Source organism: Thalassophryne amazonica, chromosome 8 (genome assembly GCF_902500255.1).
Source record: "Thalassophryne amazonica chromosome 8, fThaAma1.1, whole genome shotgun sequence".
NCBI lineage: Eukaryota > Metazoa > Chordata > Actinopteri > Batrachoidiformes > Batrachoididae > Thalassophryne > Thalassophryne amazonica.
This window is the reverse complement of record NC_047110.1, coordinates 86,243,024-86,262,304: the sequence shown is the minus strand read 5'-3', so window position 1 is coordinate 86,262,304 and position 19,281 is coordinate 86,243,024. Positions and strand designations below refer to the sequence as shown.

Here is a 19,281-nt window from a genome sequence, read left to right as displayed (position 1 = left end):
AATCCTTAATCTGATATTGGAATCAACAACAGCAGCAGCAGCAGCTATATTTAAGATGGCATGTTCATGTGTCAAAAAAGACCCATGTGACTTGTATGCAAATCAGTGAGATTTGCATCACTTCCGCTGGTAATGTTAACACAACCTTTGTCTAATAATACGAGCGAAGCGACGCGCAGCTTGCTCATGGTACAGGGAATCCCAAACAGGAAGTGCCAAATTTTGAGTCCACAGTGAAACTGGAAATGTCAAATGTCAAACACTTCCTGGATTAACAGCAGAGATCTCATGGAATCTTGTGGGAACTCATTGGCAAGTTCACACTGAAACAGGAAGTGCCAAATTTTAAATCCACAGTAAAACAGGAAATGTCAAATGTTGAACACTTTCTGGCATGGGTGGAGGTAGAGTAGAGGCCAGGGTTGCACTGGACATGACATGATTGACATGTCACGGCAGGCCCGGATCCAGACCAGCTTGGACCGATGCAGTTGCATCAGTCAGATTTTTTTTACGCATAATCCCGAATAGTGCTGAACGTGGCCCCCCAGTGAACACAGCTTTTGATTTGATCCCACAATGCACCAGGTGTACACAGGAAAATTCAAACTGGATCAAACAAACATAGGGTCAGTCCAGTCGAGTCGATGATCATGGCATCCAGGAAAAAAGTTGTGCAAGGACTTATTTCAGCAAGAAACGGTGAGTGGTTTATAAATAGTTTTCAGACAATAATGTGTTTGAAAGGCATTCTGTGATGACTGAAATTACATTTTTGGTGGTTTTCCGACCATACATGTCAACCTATACGGATTGTCCGTAAATTATACAGATTTTTCTGAGTTTCAGAGTCATACGGATGTACAAATAGTCGGATATTCGGGTTTTGGTCTGCAGCTGGTCTGTAATCAACCGTTTCTGCAGTGCGACTCCACTTTGAAGCGTGAGCCATTGAAGCAATGCTTCGATCCATTAGCTCGTTGGTTGTTTGATTCGCTGCTCTTCAGAAACGGCAAGTCTGCTTCTTAACCCCTCTCAAAGCCATTAAAATACCGTGAGTCACTTTGTGTGGATTAAAGTCACTAACTGGGACTCTTGTCTTGTAGTCAAGAAACGGGAATCGTCCTCCGTTCTGTTGGCACAGCTCCAAACGCTGCGCGGCTCTCTGCCGAGACAGAGTCCGGTCGGTATTAATAACTTCAAAATGAATTGCGGCTTTAAGTAAAATGACACCTCTTACAAACGTTGAAATACAGACAAGAAACTACAATTGACTAAAACGTTTTTTTCCTCCCAAAATGAGACGTGCTGTATTTCTTTACAAATTACATCCCGTGCAGCACAGCAGCTGCAAGAGCTCCAATAATGTCTGAAAGGAAATGCTTTTGACAAAAACTACAGATTTTGTTTATTCCTATTTATGTCCAGAGATCAAGGATTCACCATGTCAATTTTTGTTATAGTGTTTTTTTAGGACATCATATTTATACAAATCAGAAGTGTTCACTGTGGTCCATGAAGTATAATAAATATATTAAAAGAAGGGTGACAGTGTATGTTGAACACAAATAAAAGAATGAAGATTATTGAATAACAAGACGCGTGCGATTTTTATTTTATCATTGGGCAAAAGTGCATCTGTCAGATTTTCAATCTGGATCCAGCTCTGCACGGCACCACATGTCTGGTTGAAAAGAGCTACATTCTGAAATCAGTGTCATATTGACTGCTAGGTTCCTCCTGTCCAGTAGTTGGTGCTGTGTACCACAAAAAAGTTCTATTCCCCCTGAGTAGAAGAAAAACATTTGCCTCAGAATTCAACTGAACATGTCATTTGAACTATGGACTAATAATGACACAACAGTTATATTGCTGAGTAAACGACCATATTTTATGCCAGAAATGAGGTCCAGGTTGTTAAAAGCGGCATTTCTTCTTTGAGGTTGCCTTATATATGCATGTATCTCCAGTGATTTTTAAATGAGTAGGCAGCTGTTGATTAAATAACCTCTTAATTTTACTGTCTGAAGGATTTAAATGACCTCTTAATTTTGCTCTCTGAGTGACACCAGGATGATGCATTTCACTTAAAAAAACACATGCCATGAAGTGTTTCTCATCTGTACTCAAAAGTATTGGAACACTTGGCATTTCTCACATGAATAAATCTAGAGTTATTTGTTCAACTCAAACTGAAAGCAAATGTCTACAACTTGATACAACCCCTGGCAAAAATAATGGAATCACCGGCCTCGGAGGATGTTCATTCAGTTGTTTTGTAGAAAAAAAGTAGATCACAGACATGACACAAAACTAAAGTAATTTCAAATGGCAACTTTCTGGCTTTAAGAAACACTATAAGAAATCAGGAAAAAAAATTGTGGCAGTCAGTAACGGTTACTTTTTAGACCAAGCAGAGGGAAAAAAAATATGGAATCACTCAATTCTGAGGAAAAAATTATGGAATCATGAAAAACAAAAGAACGCTCCAGCACATCACTAGTATTTTGTTGCACCATCTCTGGCTTTTATAACAGCTTGCAGTCTCTGAGGCATGGACTTAATGAGTGACAAACAGTACTCTTCATCAATCTGGCTCCAACTTTCTCTGATTGCTGTTGCCAGATCAGCTTTGCAGATTGGAGCCTTGTCATGGACCATTTTCTTCAACTTCCACCAAAGATTTTCAATTGGATTAAGATCCGGACTATTTACAGGCCATGACATTGACCATATGTGTCTTTTTGCAAGGAATGTTTTCACAGTTTTCGCTCTGACAAGATGCATTATCATCAAAAATGATTTCATCATCCCCAAACATCCTTTCAATTGATGGGATAAGAAAAGTGTCCAAAATATCAACGTAAACTTGTGCATTTATTGATGATGTAATGACAGCCATCTCCCCAGTGCCTTTACCTGACATGCAGCCCCATATCACCAATGACTGTGAAAATTTACATGTTCTCTTCAGGCAGTCATCTTTATAAATCTCATTGGAACGGCACCAAACAAAAGTTCCAGCATCATCACCTTGCCCAATGCAGATTCGAGATTCATCACTGAATATGACTTTCATCCAGTCATCCACAGTCCATGATTGCTTTTCCTTAGCCCATTGTAACCTTGTTTTTTTTCTGTTTAGGTGTTAATGATGGCTTTCGTTTAGCTTTTCTGTATGTAAATCCCATTTCCTTTAGGTGGTTTCTTACAGTTCGGTCACAGACGTTGACTCCAGTTTCCTCCATTCGTTCCTCATTTGTTTTGTTGTGCATTTTCGATTTTTGAGACATATTGCTTTAAGTTTTCTGTCTTGACGCTTTGATGTCTTCCTTGGTCTACCAGTATGTTTGCCTTTAACAACCTTCCCATGTTGTTTGTATTTGGTCCAGAGTTTAGACACAGCTGACTGTGAGCAACCAACATCTTTTGCAACATTGTGTGATGATTTACCCTCTTTTAAGTGTTTGATAATCCTTTCCTTTGTTTCAATTGATATCTCTTGTGTTGGAGCCATGATTCATGTCAGTCCACTTGGTGCAACAGCTCTCCAAGGTGTGATCACTCCTTTTTAGATGCAGACTAACGAGCAGATCTGATTTGATGCAGGTGTTAGTTTTGGGGATGAAAATTTACAGGGTAATTCCATAATTTATTCCTCAGAATTGAGTGATTCCATTTTTTTTTTTTCCTCTGCTTGGTCTAAAAAAGTAACCGTTACTGACTGCCACAATTTTTTTTTTCTTATTTCTTAGTGTTTCTTAAAGCCAGAAAGTTGCCATTTGAAATGACTTTAGTTTTGTGTCATGTCTGTGATCTGCTTTTTTTTTTCTCTACAAAATTAAACAACTGAATGAACATCCTCTGAGGCCGGTGATTCCATAATTATTGCCAGGGGTTGTATAAATTAATTAAAAATATAAAATCCAGCTTCCTGATGAAGTGGTGTAGAGGAGAATTTTCTTAAAAAGAAGACCTGAACATTCAGCTACAATTTGCCTGAAAGTACATCAGAGGTGCAAGCCTAGATTTGATGTTTTGGTGAAAGAAACCTTTGTTTCTTCATAATTGATGCAAATACAGTCCAAGTCAGTGACTTGGAAATGTTCATGTTTCCATCCCCTGACTTGTCTGAAGAAAACTGGCAAAAAAAAACAAAACAACTTATTATTTACAGGTTTTATCATGTTTTAGAGATTTGCTTTGAGTTTGAGGAAGATAATTTTAGAATTTTTTTATTCTTTATATTTTTTGTATTTCTTGTATTTGAAATGGCATAAACATTTTAAAATGTGTGAAATACTAAGTGTTCCAATACTTTTGGAGGGCACTGTATCCTAACCTTATGATGAGTGCAAAATGAGTGTGGTATTATTACTGTTTTGTTTAAGAATGTGTAATTTTCACTGTTGCTGTACTTTGTGTCAAATCATTCTCATATCATATATCATATCGATATGACAATATTGAGATATGATCAATTTGCCAAACTGTACAGCCCTACTGTATAGCTGAAAACTTTGAATATTAATTGACATCTACATTAAAAAAAATGCTTAAAGTGGCAGGGGGTTAAGAGGAGTGTAATTATGGCAGTCTGGGGGAGTGGAGCTCCCCCCAAGCTGAAAGGTTTTAGTCATGCTAATGCTCCCCTGAAGCATTTACTCAAAAAGTCTTAAGGACCTAAATGACATGGTGAGATGTTGAAGAGCTTCGCTTGTTCGTGTCCGCAACATATACGAGGTCTATTAGAAAAGTATCCGACCTTATTATTTTTTTCAAAAACCATATGGATTTGAATCACGTGTGATTACATCAGACATGCTTGAACCCTCGTGGGCATGCGAGAGTTTTTTAACGCCTGTCGGTTACGTCATTTGCCTGTGGGCAGTCTTTGAGTGAGGAGTGGCCCAACCTCTCGTCGATTTTTTTTCATTGTTTAGGAATGGCTCAGACTGCTGCTTTGTTTGATCAACATTTTTTTCAAAACTGTAAGGCACAACTGAGTGGACACCATTCGATAAATTCAGCTGGTTTTCAGTAAAAATTTTAACGGCTGATGAGATTTTGGTCTGGTAGTGTCGCCGTAAGGACGGCCCACGGTGCCTGACGGCAATCTACGCTTCGAGGCGGCGTCGTCTCGCCGTTTCAAGTTGAAAACTACCACATTTCAGGCTCTGTTGACCCAGTAAGTCGTCAGAGAACAGAGAACTTTCAGAAGAAGTCGGCATGAGGAGTTTATTCGAACATTCCATTGTTAACGGACATTTAGTAATGAAAGAACGTGCGGGCAGAGTCGCATGTCGGGCCGGACCCGACCGCCGGGGGTCGCGACAGGAAAAACACCTCCGTGTTGGAAACCTTAACAGGCAAGTTGGAACATGCCCAAGCTGTTAAACAGTTTCTCAGTTACTCACTTGTTGAAAGCCATCAAAAGCCGCCTGAAGTTTACAAATGGTTTTCAACACGGAGGTGTTTTTCCTGTCACGGCGCACACAGATTCGCCGAGTCGTCACGGAAACGACTCGGTGAATTTGCGCGCACGTCTTTCATTAAAAAATGTCCTTAAACAGTGGAATGTCCGCATAAAGTCCTCATGCCGGCCTCTTCTGAATCTTCTCTGTTCTCTCACGACGTCCTGGGTGAATTAAGCCTTAAATTAGGATGTTTTCAGGTCGAAACAGGCCGACGACGGCGCCTGGAAGCGCTGCGCGACGTCCCGCTGCGTGGGAAGTCCTTACACCGACAGAAACACCCCATAATCTCTCATCATCCGTTAAACTTTTCACCGAGAACCAGCTTAATTTCTCGAATCGTGTCCACTCGGATATTCCTCACAGGTCCAGAAAAAATTTTGATAAAGCAACGCGCGCCGTCTCGAGCAGCGTGTGAAACAAAGGAATTCAGCCGAGAGGGCGGGACCACATCTCACTCAAAGCCTGCCCACAGGGAAATGACGTCACCGACACCCGTGAAAAAACTCACGCATGCGCACGAGGGTTCAAGCATGATTGGTGTAATCGCACGTCATTCAAATCCATATAGTTAAAAAAAAATAAGTGTCGGTTTCTTATCTAATAGACCTCGTAAATATTATTGGAAAAAATAATCAGTGTGAGCACACACACACACACACACCAATGTGTCTCATGTCCATGAAAAAACTAATTCAAAAACTTCAACCTGTAATATGAACACAGTTGGCCTCCATCTGATCTGCTCATTATGGTAGTCGGGACAACAGTCAAATCAAATGTCCTTTATTTAATTTATTTTATATATAGTGCCAAATCACAAGGCACTTATTCACTCAAATAAGGTCTAACCTTACCAACCCAAGTAATTATACAAATATGAATATAACTTGCCCAGACAAAAGGCCAGGCACATCATATTCATATTTACATAAGTGGAAAAACAAAGTCTGGTTTATAATCCTGACAGGTCCTAGGTTCGAATTTCAGGCACTGAGGCCCATATTTTCAGTGACATCCCACTGACAGCACAAAACTTGTCTGATTAAATTGCGCAATCATTTCATTCTTTGATGTCTGCGCTTGACAGGGACTGGCATAAAATAAATAGAATATGGAAGCTTAGTTTGCAACTGTGCATTCAGCTATTGGATGCTGGCTCACACTCGTGCCAAGCAACCGTGAGAACAAACGCGCTCACCCCGCCCCCCAGTGACAGCCGTGCGGCTCCGTGATTGGTCGGCGGACCCGTCGATCGTCCTCCTCTCGGGTTCGGTTGCTGTGCACGGTTGAGATGCTCAGTTGATGGGCGTGCGCGGGGCTGCGCAGTGGAAGCAGAAAGCCTGTTTCATTGTAGCAAAACAAAACCATGTTCTGTTCTGGTCGTACGGCGGCACCTGGCTGGTTTTCCCGCGGCGCGTTTCTTGGACCTTTTTGTTTTTTTGTTGTTTTCTTCTCCCCCACTCTGCGGCACGATGCTGTTGCAGCGTTTTAACTGAATAACAATACGGAGCAGCACACCGTGATCGTTTCCACGGAGGACTCGGAAGATTTGAATAAAAAAACAAATAAATGCACCTGCGGTTTGATGACGGAGCGCAACGGATAATCCACTCCCCGGACATCTGACACCAAACCCCGCCATCATGGAGCGTTCCAGTTTTTTAATCTACATGGCTTTACGGTTTGCTCAGACCAACCCGGGTGTGAGGATGACAGCTGATCGCCCCTCCTCTCCCGGGACTTGAATAAAAACGCGCCCCATCTGAATCCACAGTCTCGCTTTCGGCTGTTTGACAGGAGATGGAGCGCGCGAGGCGATTATGTTTGCTTGATTGGCACCTGGACGCACCGTGATCCGACATTCTTTTCGGCTGTTTCATGAAATACTAATTTTGCACATCTTTTTTTTTTTCTTTTTTTTTAACCACAGCTGCATGTGAAGTTGATTCTTCCGACGGTTTACTGACACTTTGCGCTAAATCCGCGGGATGATCCTTAAGTAGCCGATTGAATAATCAGTGTCAGCAAAGGCTCGAGTTGCGGCGGATTTGCGCAGATTATCGCCTCTGGCTGCTTTTGTTCCTCGAACTTTTGATCCACGCTCCCCTGCGAACGAACAGCTCCACTAAACCCGCACGATTCTCAAAGCGATGACCCCCACAGAGGCGTCCGGACTCCGAAACGAGGACCCGACCGGTTTGGCGCAGCTGTCGCTCCGTGGATCCGAAGCGCACGGACGCGTTTTGACGCTGTGCTTTTGAAACGCCGCCTGTTTTACGCGCAGCCGCCTGAGATGTGTTCGCTGTGGCACGGAGAGTAGAAGCGGCCACAAAACCCTCCCACAGCAACCGGACCGACACTTTCCGGACCCCGTTTTGACTTTCCACCGGAGGATGTTTGAGTCAGGATGCTGCGCTTCCCCGTGAAGAAGATACGGAAGCAGTTCAAGCTGCTGCTGCTGCTGGTGCTGCTCTCCTCCGCTGTGTGGTTCACCTACCTGCACATCAACCAGGGCAAGACCATCAAACTGCACTTCAACTACGGAAAAGGTGCGGAACACAACAAAACGCGCCGGACATCACGAGGCGCGCTTTGTTATTGATGTGGCGTGTTTCTTTAATCTCTTATCCCGACGGAAAAAGATGGATGTGAAACATGAACTCACCATTGACCCAAGCAGGATTCTGAAATGACATCACAGGAGATTAAAAATACTCGATAAAGCGCCGAAGTCACATCAAAAAAGTCAGAAGACAACAAACACGTGATGAGATTACTGCATACTGAGCTATAAATTAGTTCCATTATCAATGAATTTCATACGTCATCACATTGTATAATATGAAAATAAAATGCAAAATAACATTTTCCAAAACTTGAAAAATAATTAATTTTGTCCAACAGTAGCCAAACAAATATAAAACGGAAAATCCTCATAATGGAAAGCTGCAAATCCTCACACAAGTTATTAATGATCAAAATTGCTATTGATTAAATTTTATTAATAATTTCAATTCTTACGTACATTACACTGTTTATGAATAAACGTATTATTAAACAAATGGCAAGTGATTAATCAATATTTCAGTCAGCAGAAAGATTTTAGTGATTAATCATTTTCAGTCATCACTCAATTAAGTAATTGATTGTCAAAATAGCCATTGTTCCAAGTCTTACTGTACACATACTTTATAAATAAAATATTATTATTAAAAAAGTAAGTGAAATGATTGATTAATCAGAAAGCTTTTATAAGGAATAGCATTTTAAGTCAATCATATAGCACAACTATGAGTAATAATTTATATATAAAGCCTTTTTACATGTGAAGTTTCAAAGTGCTTTACAATACAAACATTAAATCACAAACATCTTAACAATAAATCAAACTGCATGACAAAATGCCAGAGTTTGACTTGTGAAATATGATTATTTACTTATTTTCTTGGTTTTGGATCACTGAAAACTAAATATTGTTGATTTGGACTCATGGACAAAGATGATTTTTTTTTTTTTGGTCACACTTTTCCAAAATGGGTACTTCTTTTTAAATTTATTTGTCCTTTTATGGGCTGTAATAATTAATTGTTCACAAACATACAGACATTAATCACATAGTCTTTAGATGCAGCCTTTTGTGTTCACAGTTAATTTAATAGCAGGGCATGCTGGGAGCTTAAAGATTTAATAATAATAACAAATGTGGTCCTGAAGCAAACATCCTTTCCATGATTATGTTTTTATTTTGATTTTTCTTGTGCAGTGTGAGGGCTGTAGAAGCTGATACGCCATGAGATGAAGTAACACAGAAAGGCAGCATGTCTCATAAATTAACAACAGTTTCCTTCCGCAGGCTAAGTAAAGATCGCTGTGGTCGAGAGCCAGGTCAAAAGGCAGGACGCCGGTTTCAACATCAATAATCAAAGGGCTGTTCATGAGCTTCAGAGGTCACGGGCATGCCAGGCAAAATATGCAAGCGGGGGGAGGTGGGGCATATGTCCACCTGCTGCTGCTCTGCTTTGTGGCTCGGTTTGCATTCTGTCACAGCGGGATCAGTCGCTTCATTCTGTGGGTAATGCAGAAGGTTACAGGAATTGCAAGTGATGATACGAAATATTGATGAAAAATATTGGCTGATATAACGCCAATGTCATCTGCTACCGCTTTTGTGCCGAGCGTGCAGTTGTGCAGCTGTCCGTGTAAAGTGATACCTGGTGTTTAGGACGTCCTTGACATGGGTGTACCATGCATGCACACACTCACATGCCACATGCACACCACTGACAGATGGGGCATTTCATTGTCTCTGATCTCAGTTGTGGATGTTTCCACAAACAATAATCCCCATTTAGTTTTGTGATGCTGAGTTTTATTTGTTCCTACATAATACTGGACACTGTTGCATTTGCAGCATCATGTATCGGGGTACAAACAGCCCACACAGTCGTACTGGGCCATGCTGTCAAAATTATTATTGCAGCATCTCATAAGAGCTGTGGTGCAGTGAAAGAGCCAAACTTGTAGAGAGGTTCACTTATCTGTGCAGTGATGCTCATGCCTTTGGGTCATCAGTGTTTGAGGTCCAGAGACATCTGGGAAGAGCTGGATAGAGGTGATTGATGTTGATACCTTTGCAGGAGAATGAAGGTCCAAGCCTTTATAGTCTTGGCACTTCCTGTAATTACTGTATGGCTGTGAGAGTGTGGTGGAGGTGGCAACCTGTGGTATACATGCATGTTCCCAGACCTGACCCTGATGTCACACAGGCAGCAGTGGCCCTAGTGGCCACCAGCACCCTGCAGTTAGGAACAAGGCTTCATACCAAACTCAGAGTGAGGCTGAAGCTGAAGGGTTTTAGCCATGCTAATGCTCTCCAGAACTATTTAACTGAAAAAAATTTGACGGACCTAAATGACGTGATGGAGCCTCACTCATTAATGTCGGTGACATGAAACATTATTTTCATGAATACCTTTAATAAACCCATATGTATGTATCATTGAACCCTACAGTAGTTTATCATTAACAAATCGTGTCAGTCTATTTAAAATACTTTCATACACCCAAGCAATTTTGAGCTATGTGTGTCACATACAATCGACACAATATATTTACATCAACCAAAGTCAATGTTCGGCTCAAGGCTTTGCCTTTATTATAATAAATCACATGCTTCACATGTATCTGCCTGAAGAAGCCCAGACATGTCCTACTGTGCCAACATTCCTATTTAAACTAATATATAAAAATAATAGCTTCAATTTATTAATGTTAAAAGATGCTAACTTGGGCTAAATAGGAGCTTCACTGGTCCTCATCTGTATCTGTAGCTGAATATACGGTAGTGGTGACAGAACCTTTGCAACTCACCCACATGGGGTGTGCAGCCAGTACATTCTGAGTGCCAGTCCCAAGTCCAGATAAATGAGGAGGGCTGCGTCAGGGAGAGCATCCGGTGTTAAGCCAAAATTAAAGATGCAGAGTATAAATCGAATTTTCATACCGGATTGGTCGAGGCCCAGGTTAACAATGACCTCCTCCGGCGCCGTTGTCAGACAGGGTGCTGGTGGAAATTGTACTACTGCTGGGCGAAGAACAAGAGGAAGAAAACACCCACAGAAGAAAACTAGAAGAGGAAAACTACAAGGGTGGATATGAGAGCTGGGACTTTGAAAGTTGGTAGTATGACTGGTAAAGTTAGAGCTGGCTGATATGTGAAAAGGAGAAAGGCAGACATATTGTGTGTGGAAGGAAAGTAAAGCTAGGAGCATCTTGTGTTGGAGGTTAAGTGAGTGTCTGACAGGGTGATGAGTGTGAAGTTGGAAATTGAAGGGGTGATGATGAATATCATCAGTGCATATGCCCCACAGGTACGATGTGAGATAAAGGAGAAGGAAGATTTCTGGAGTGAGTTAGATGTGGTGGTGGAGAGTGTGCCCAAACATGAAAGAGTGGTGGTAGGAGCGGACTTCAATGGGCATGTTGGTGAAGGGAACAGAGGTGATAAGGAAGTAATGGTAGATATGGTATCAAGGACAGGAATGTGGAAGGGCAGATGGTAGATGATTTTGCAAAAGGATGGAAATGGCTGTGGTGAACACCTACTTTAAGAAATGGGAGGAGCACAGGGTAACATATAAGAGTGGAGGAAGGTGCACACAGGTGGACTGTGTTGGAGATGCAAGCTAAAAGAAATTGACTGTAAGGTGGTGGCAGGAGAAGAGTGTAGCTAGACGGCACAGGATGGTGGTTTATAGGATGACTTTAGAGGTGAAGAAGAGACAAAGGGACACAGCTGGAAAGGATGTGGAGTAGGTTAGGGTGGTAAAAGATGCACATGGTAATGTTCTGACAAGTGAGGAGAGTGTGTTGAGAAGGTGGAGGTAATATTTTGAGGAGCTGATGAATGGGGAAAAAAATGAGAGAGAGGGAAAAAGCTAGATGATGTGGAGAGAGTAAATCAGAAAGTCCAAAGGATTAGTAAGGATGACGTGAGGGCAGCTATGAAGAGGATGAAGAGTGAAAAGGCCATTGGTCCAGATGAATTCCAGTGGAGGCATGGAAATGTCTTGGAGAAATGGCAGTGGAGTGATTGCATTCCACACTGCTGGCATGGCTCGGCTCAAGGTTGACTGGCACACTCCTGCCCGATTGGCCAGCTCCCGCTGGAATGCCCATGTTGCCAGGAAACCTAGCGTGGTCAGCACCTGTGTAGGCACAGACAAGCCATGGCTCCTCACCATGTTGCACTCTGGGCTGGGGGCAGTTCTGCGCGCAACTCCAGTAACAGTGGCCTTGGTAATCGAAATCTGTTTATGAGCCATTATTTTCATTTGCAAGTAAATCCTCTCGTTCCCTGAATGCACATCATGTCAGATTACACCATTTGCAAGGTCCTCTAACAACGCTAACACAGCCATTGTTAATGTCACTTTACGCATCACTTTACGCATGCATTTATGTCCACTCATATATTTGCAAACACGTGGATGTGTTAATTGTTCATCAGTGTGTCTCTGATGTGTACATCACTCTGATGACTTAATGTTTTCACACTAATAATGGTTTCCAGCATCACCTCTGTGTCGGCAGTGGAACAATAGCTGTAGAAACATGCGTACCCCAGCCAGGATTTTTGCATGGCGCACTACACATTTCCATGGTCATTTCACTTTTGATGCATCTGAATGTTAGCGTGGAGACGTGGACGTACGCCACGTTTTTGTGGTTACGCAGGCTTTGTACATGAGGCTCCAGATCACCATCATTTCCTGCTGATTGATAGATATTTGTGAGAGGATATTTCCTTTTTCTGTTTCATTCTTAGACATGCCTGTGGAGACAGACACAATGTACCATTTTGATATTCTCCCTCAAAAAAGAACAGGAAAAAAAAAATCCAGATAGTACCTGGATTGCATTATTCTTGAAAGACTGAACCACAGTTGCACCCTACTTTTGTGTTTAAGGAAAAAAAAATTCAGTTGATCAGTTTGTTTTTGGTTTTTTGCAAATACAGAACAAAGGACAAAGTTAATTATTATGAGGTACTTTCTTGACCTCGGAGGCAGCACCAGGGCAACAACCAAACTAATGTTCAAAGTGGCTGCTGCCAGCAGAATTATAGATAAGTCGCAGGCACTCGTCTCAGCAGCTGTCACTGTGTGACCACGCCACTAATTATGCAAAACTTTATGGCTTAAAATGTCTTAAATTATTGTTAGGAGGAAAAAAAATAATAAATCCCCCCCCCCCCCACAGTCGTCACGCAGGAACAGACTGTCTATAGAGACCAAAACCATTTTTTGTTTTGTACCAGGCTGTAAACATGTTTATTTCTGCTCTAAAGGTGGACATTTTAACACTGACTTGAATGGAAAACTGTTTGCTGTTAGATCCAGCCTCAAGTGGCCAGTCAAGGAACTGCAGCCTTTCCTTCTTCCATTTGGGCTTCATCTGAGACAATCGAAGCTTAGCAATTGACCTGACTGTGTAGGGACAAATGGGAGATGTGGAGTACTTTGGGTCCAAAGGACCAGGATAAAAACAAAACTCTAAGCTTATATATGTGCTAAAATCACCAGGTCATTTTTTTCATTATTTTCTTTTTAAATGTAGTCCGTTGATGATACACAATGTATATAGTGTACATCATCAATTGGGTGCTGCAGTCTCGTTTGAGGGCGGGCGCTAAATGGGTAAAACATGACGCATATGATGACATAAAAACACAGCATTTTCTGTGAGTTTCTGGGCAAATTACATGCAAACAAAGTGAGAATGCAAAGAAAAAGTGACAATGCGGTGAGAAAGTGGATGTGTTACGGTTTGTTTGTGACCCAGAGCACAAACATGTCGAGGCGGTTTTGCAGGCAAGAGAACGCAGCTACTCTGGTTAGCTGTGTAGGCTAACACTTACCGACGCGATGTCTCCAACTCGCCTCATCTTACCTTCTCCACGGGGAACCGAAAAAAAACCAAAACACGTTTCATGACTGCTTCGGTGATTGCAGCCGATAACAAAACAGTACACCATTTATCCATGTGAAGTTATGCTGTGTATATATTGCACAGTGGGAGCGGCCGTCCCCATAAGTGGTCAAATTCTGCGATATCTTTGGTTCCCTAAACATGCCATGTAGAACAGTTGTCAGTGTGTGTTACTGTGCAGTAACCCTTAAATTGTATCACTTCCCAATCGAGTTTTCCCCTTTGAATTTTCGAAAACAAGTTCTGGCTGCACTGGAAAGTATGAAATTTGGAGTAATTAAGTCCAATTTGGGCTACTGTATCAACATGGCCGTGCTTTTGGCGGCCTACATGATTGGGTCTCCTCCCATGGAGACATGAAGGGCTCATTCTGAGCACATGAAAAGACATCATTTTGCTTTTGCAGGTAATTTTGTGATAATGAACAGATGGCTATGAATGCTGTAGTCCGTTTCTGCTAATAAACCCCCCTAAATCCTGCATATTGGATCTTTAATGGCTGAACCAAAGCTTAGCTTGCAGTGTAGCCCACGTCTACTCATGTTACAATTTTGAATCATTCACCATTCAGGTGATATTGCACAGGGGCGTACTCACTTTGGTTTTACTGTCAGACTGCCTACATACTGAGAGTGGGGACAGTAGCATCTCATTTCCTGGCGTGGTACTTTGGACACTATTTACCGTGTTTTTGCATGTTAAGCCTGTCTTATTGTCACCCAGTGGAGTGACTTTAGATTGAGAATACATTGGAAAACAGAGAATCTGCAATTTTCTTATCATTTCAGCATGTGAATAACAATCACGTTTCTGTACACCATTTGCTCATATAACATGTATTTATATACATTTCTGGCCTGCCACCGATGACCAATCAATTTTAAAATTTTGTGATGTTATCAGCTCAACAATTAATTTATATAAAATAATGCATCATTTTTAATTCTATAAAAGCCTGAAGGCTGAAGGTAGAACCTACACACTATGAAAATTGAATTACCAAGGGACTTGAGCTGAGCGTTGCTTTCTATCCATTATTTTGACTTTATTTCCCCATATTTTTCTCCTTTCTGTATCTGTAAGAAATCTATACATTTTATGTCCATCTTACTGATTGATTTTTGGCTCCATATGGATAACGGCCCATCATTTTAAAATGTGAGATGAGCTTGATTTACGAGATGATCAATGCGCGATCACTTGGGAGTTGGAAGCAATATGGCGACTGTCAGTCAAAACCCTCGGACATTGACTGCTACTACTCTCAGTATATGGGCTCTGTAACTAATCAGGCACAGCTAATTAAACGCTTCAAATCCTACAGTGAGTCCTGTGTGTGAACTTATGATGTTCCACCCTGTTACAGTAAGTCTGCAAAAAAGAAATGAGAAACGCGTGCACAATGACCCTTCAAGGCCATTTAACTGATATCAGCCTTTGCACCACACATTCATTACAGTTGATTTCTTTGTGAGGAATGTGGTGGCTGACTTTGTGTTATGTCGCACCATCCTTTTCTCTGACATCACAGAGCTTATTCTGGTCCTCATTTTGAGGATTGCACTAATAGTCTGCCTGTTTGACTCGTCTGCTGCGGCCTTCTAGCGAAGAAGTAGGAGGCTGTTATGCTGCACCGTGCCGGGCCTCATGTCTAATTGACTGTCTTCCATTTAGCAAGTGTCTGAGCAGGTCAACTCACTTAACCTCTTATGAATAACACGTCCTCTCTCGCACCAAGGGTTTCTAAGAGAGATGTAGCCATTAGTGAAAATGGGGCTCTATGAAGTGCGTAAATATGCATATCAGGCTGCCAGGGTTCCATCCACACATGAAGTGTCATTGATTGTTTGTATGAGGCTGGGTAGGTAGAAATAACGTCATTTCATTTTCTGCCTGAGTCCTTTCTGGTTTGAATATGAAGCTACAGCACTGGACTCGTAGAGCGCAAAGCTCCGCCAACACGAGTTTCAAATTCTACAACATTTTACCTTGGAAAAAAATTTTCAAGGTCAGAGTCCTGTTAGAAGTGGCTTTTCATAAGCTAAATTAAATGTGATCAAATGTTAGGAGTATGTATTTATTTCATGCACTTGAATCAAAGGTTTGTTTGTTTTTTTTAATTTGTTTTTTTTTGGTGTCAGGTTTTTTTTTCTACTTTTTCAGTTTCTGAAATGTTTCTCAGATAATTTTCACAGAACATGGTTATCTCTGCTCTGCACAATTTATTTCTTTTAGGCACTTGGTTTCCGACTGGTAACTGGAAGATAGACAACCAGGCATAAAATTGGAACCTCCACCCAATTTTGGTGGTGTAGATAAATCCATAACAGAAAAATGAGTGATTGAGGCACTTTTGATTGATCCACCGATATCGATAGCCTTTTTGCTTAACGATTCCCTTATCAGTTCTTCAGTTCGCATTACCGTTGTTTTTGAGGGTGTGATTCGGTTAAATGATCATTTTTCTACGTTTATTGCGGACCCGCGGTTTCTGCAGTGGGTCACAGCAGGTCTGCAATTTCTTCAAAAGATAGGGAATTTTTCCTGACTTTGATCTTGAAAATTGAATCAGTTCTTGCATATCAGGATATGAATCTTGAATAAAATTTCATGAAGATGTATGAAAAATTGTGGGCTCCAGGCTGTTCACAGAGAAAGAAACAAACAGGGCTGAAAACATAACCTCTGGCCAACTTTGTTGGCAGAGATAATGAGAATTTTTCAAATTTCCTTACTGCTTGTACCTCGTACACTTAAGCCAGATTGTCACTTACAACTCACCTGCAAAATAACGTCTTACTCTCAGGATGTGTCTTTGTAACTGTGAATAAATATCTGATAGGCGAGAGAGAGACTGTTTACGGCACAGGACTTTTATGATCAGTCTGAGCGTTTCACGCTGTTCATTCAGCTCAGCCCCCCCAAACTGTTCTAGTCCATGAGCCAGTCAGTTTTGACCTAATCAGTACCACTTATGGGGAATAAACAACAATTACAATCCAGCCTTGGTATACTATCATGAGAGCAGTCATAACAGTTCCAAAGGGGTATAGTTTGGACTATGTATGACTGCATTTTATGGTGAAAACAACAAAAATAGTGACAAAAGTCCATTTCAGTTTCTACGGGGTCAAAAGTTAAAGTTGCTGAAATTCTGGTAAAGCGTTATGCAAATTATTGAGTTAATAGGAACAGTTTGCACCATGTATCATGCTTACTTATCACGTTATGGGGTACATATGTCATAGGTCCCAATGGATGTTGGAACTTGTTTGATGTTTACTTTGGAAGCCAACCATTCAGCATGGTCAAAACTATTCCATTTATTAACATGGTAAGAGGTTAACGCTAATAACTTTCTGTATATTGCACTTTCAGGATAAATATGTTAGTCAGTCAGGGAAAAGTCATCCCCCCATCCCCTGGAGGTCAGCGGGCTCTCGGTTCACACTGTGTGGGGAAGACAAGGTGCACACTCCTTGATCTAAATGCTCTCACTGAGATCAGTGTGTACATTCTGTCATCAGCTCCTGATAGTTTGGAGTGATTGTTTCCATGCTTGGACCCCAAGCCTGCACCAGCCTGCCTCCAGTGGAGCACAAGGCTACAGAGGCTCTCTGCTTGTAACATGCTCCATTCACATGGATGCACAACTGCTTTGAATTCACTACAACTTTGCATTGAGGTTTATGTAGTTATTACTTTAAAAAGAAGTCAAATGGCAATAAATCTGTATTTTACACTATTATAAACTTTGCAATTAGTGTGCATGCCAAATGGTGGGGCAGTGTGGATGGATTATCTCTGATCTGTTACACCATGGTTTGTCAGTGTTTTGTATATGATCAAGGTCTAACACATCCTCAGATACATTTGCTGTCACTTTGAAACACTCATAAAGTGTGTTCTGAAGAATGTTTTGGTCTCTGTTTTGCTTTCATCAGCGTGTTCCTCTTAGTGGTACATTGCTTTCATTTAGGTGCATTTCAGCCAAAAATTGCCACCGCCCTCTGCAGTTGTCAGAGACTTCCTTCATGTCACCACTGTGCTTTTGGTGTGCATGGGCCTCCTTGTTGCATGCTGGTAGGTGTACACTCTGCAGGGACACTGCCATAAAAGCTTAGCCTCCATAATACTCCTCTGCTCGAAAATATCTCCTGCGTGGTGGTGTTCTGTCTGAATGGGTGTTTAAATGAATAACAATTGACTCAATTTGTTTGAAAATTTTCCATAAAGTAGGGTGTTGCAGGTGCTTAGTTCTAGTCTATATTATGTTTCTGTTTGTACGTTCTAGAGTCTTCTAAGTAGATGGAGCTGTTTTCATGTAATCTTGCATATTGTTAACATTAAACAATGAAAATGACTCTGGCCTGTGGTACAAAGTATTACATTTGGAGGGTGATTTGCATAAATGCAGAGATGCACCCAGTGTGTCCAATGTCTTTGTTATACACGATCGTCCATGTGAGAGAATACAGTGATCAGTGAGGTGTGATATCACTGTCCGATCGAGGTGAAGCCGAGACCTGATAGTGATATCACACCGAGCATCTGTTAGAACTCCAGAGATCATACAGTACCTAGGTGGGAAGTGATGAAATCAACGCTGTCAAATATCTGATATCGCCCCTAGGGTTTATAGTCAGAGGGACCACTCCACCAAGCCTTTTTACAGAACAAATTGTATAACGGCTGAATACATCCTTGTCATTTGATTGTTGGATTGTATGTCATGTGACATGGATTATTCATAACACCCATTTTGGCATCTTGACACTGGCTCCCTGTCTCTGTGAGAGCAGATTTGCAGATAGCAGGTTTTGTTATTGACTTATAAAGTTGTTCATGGACTGGCGCCGTCTTATGTGGCTGATCTGGTGGGGCCCTATGTGCGCAGGCTTTGCGGTCACAGGATGTGGGACTTCTGTGTTCCCAGGGTGAAGAAGTCAGCGGGTTAAAGAGCTTTTTGTTATCATGCACCCGTTCTGTGGAACGGTCTTCCTGCGACCGTGAGGCAGCCGGAGTCCGTGGACATTTTTAAGTCAAGACTTAAAACCTATTTTTATTCTGTCTTATGACTAGTTTTTATTTTTTATCTGTTTTATTCTTTTACTTCTGTTTTTACTGAAGTATTTGAATTTTTTTAATTTTTATGTTGAACTGTTCTGTGTGAGGCGCCTTGAGACGGCTTTTGTTGTGATTTGGCGCTTTATAAGCTGATTAAATTTAATTGAAATTGATCGTAAGCCATCTGGAGGCATTTCCAGTATTTGCTGAGACGTCTCTAGGTGACGTGGACCCGCTGTCAGATGAA

At 41.4% G+C, this 19,281-nt stretch overlaps 1 protein-coding gene across 1 annotated transcript in view; it reads left to right on the top strand.

The window, feature by feature from the left end:
* Window positions 1-7,594: 7,594 nt before the first annotated feature.
* b4galnt4a (beta-1,4-N-acetyl-galactosaminyl transferase 4a) overlaps window positions 7,595-19,281 on the top strand; it is a 440,181-nt gene continuing 428,494 nt past the window's right edge. The window contains exon 1 of the mRNA XM_034176867.1: window positions 7,595-8,026. Within this exon, the coding sequence (XP_034032758.1) occupies window positions 7,885-8,026 (142 nt within the window). The 5' untranslated portion in view covers window positions 7,595-7,884. The remainder of the gene's footprint in view (window positions 8,027-19,281) is intronic.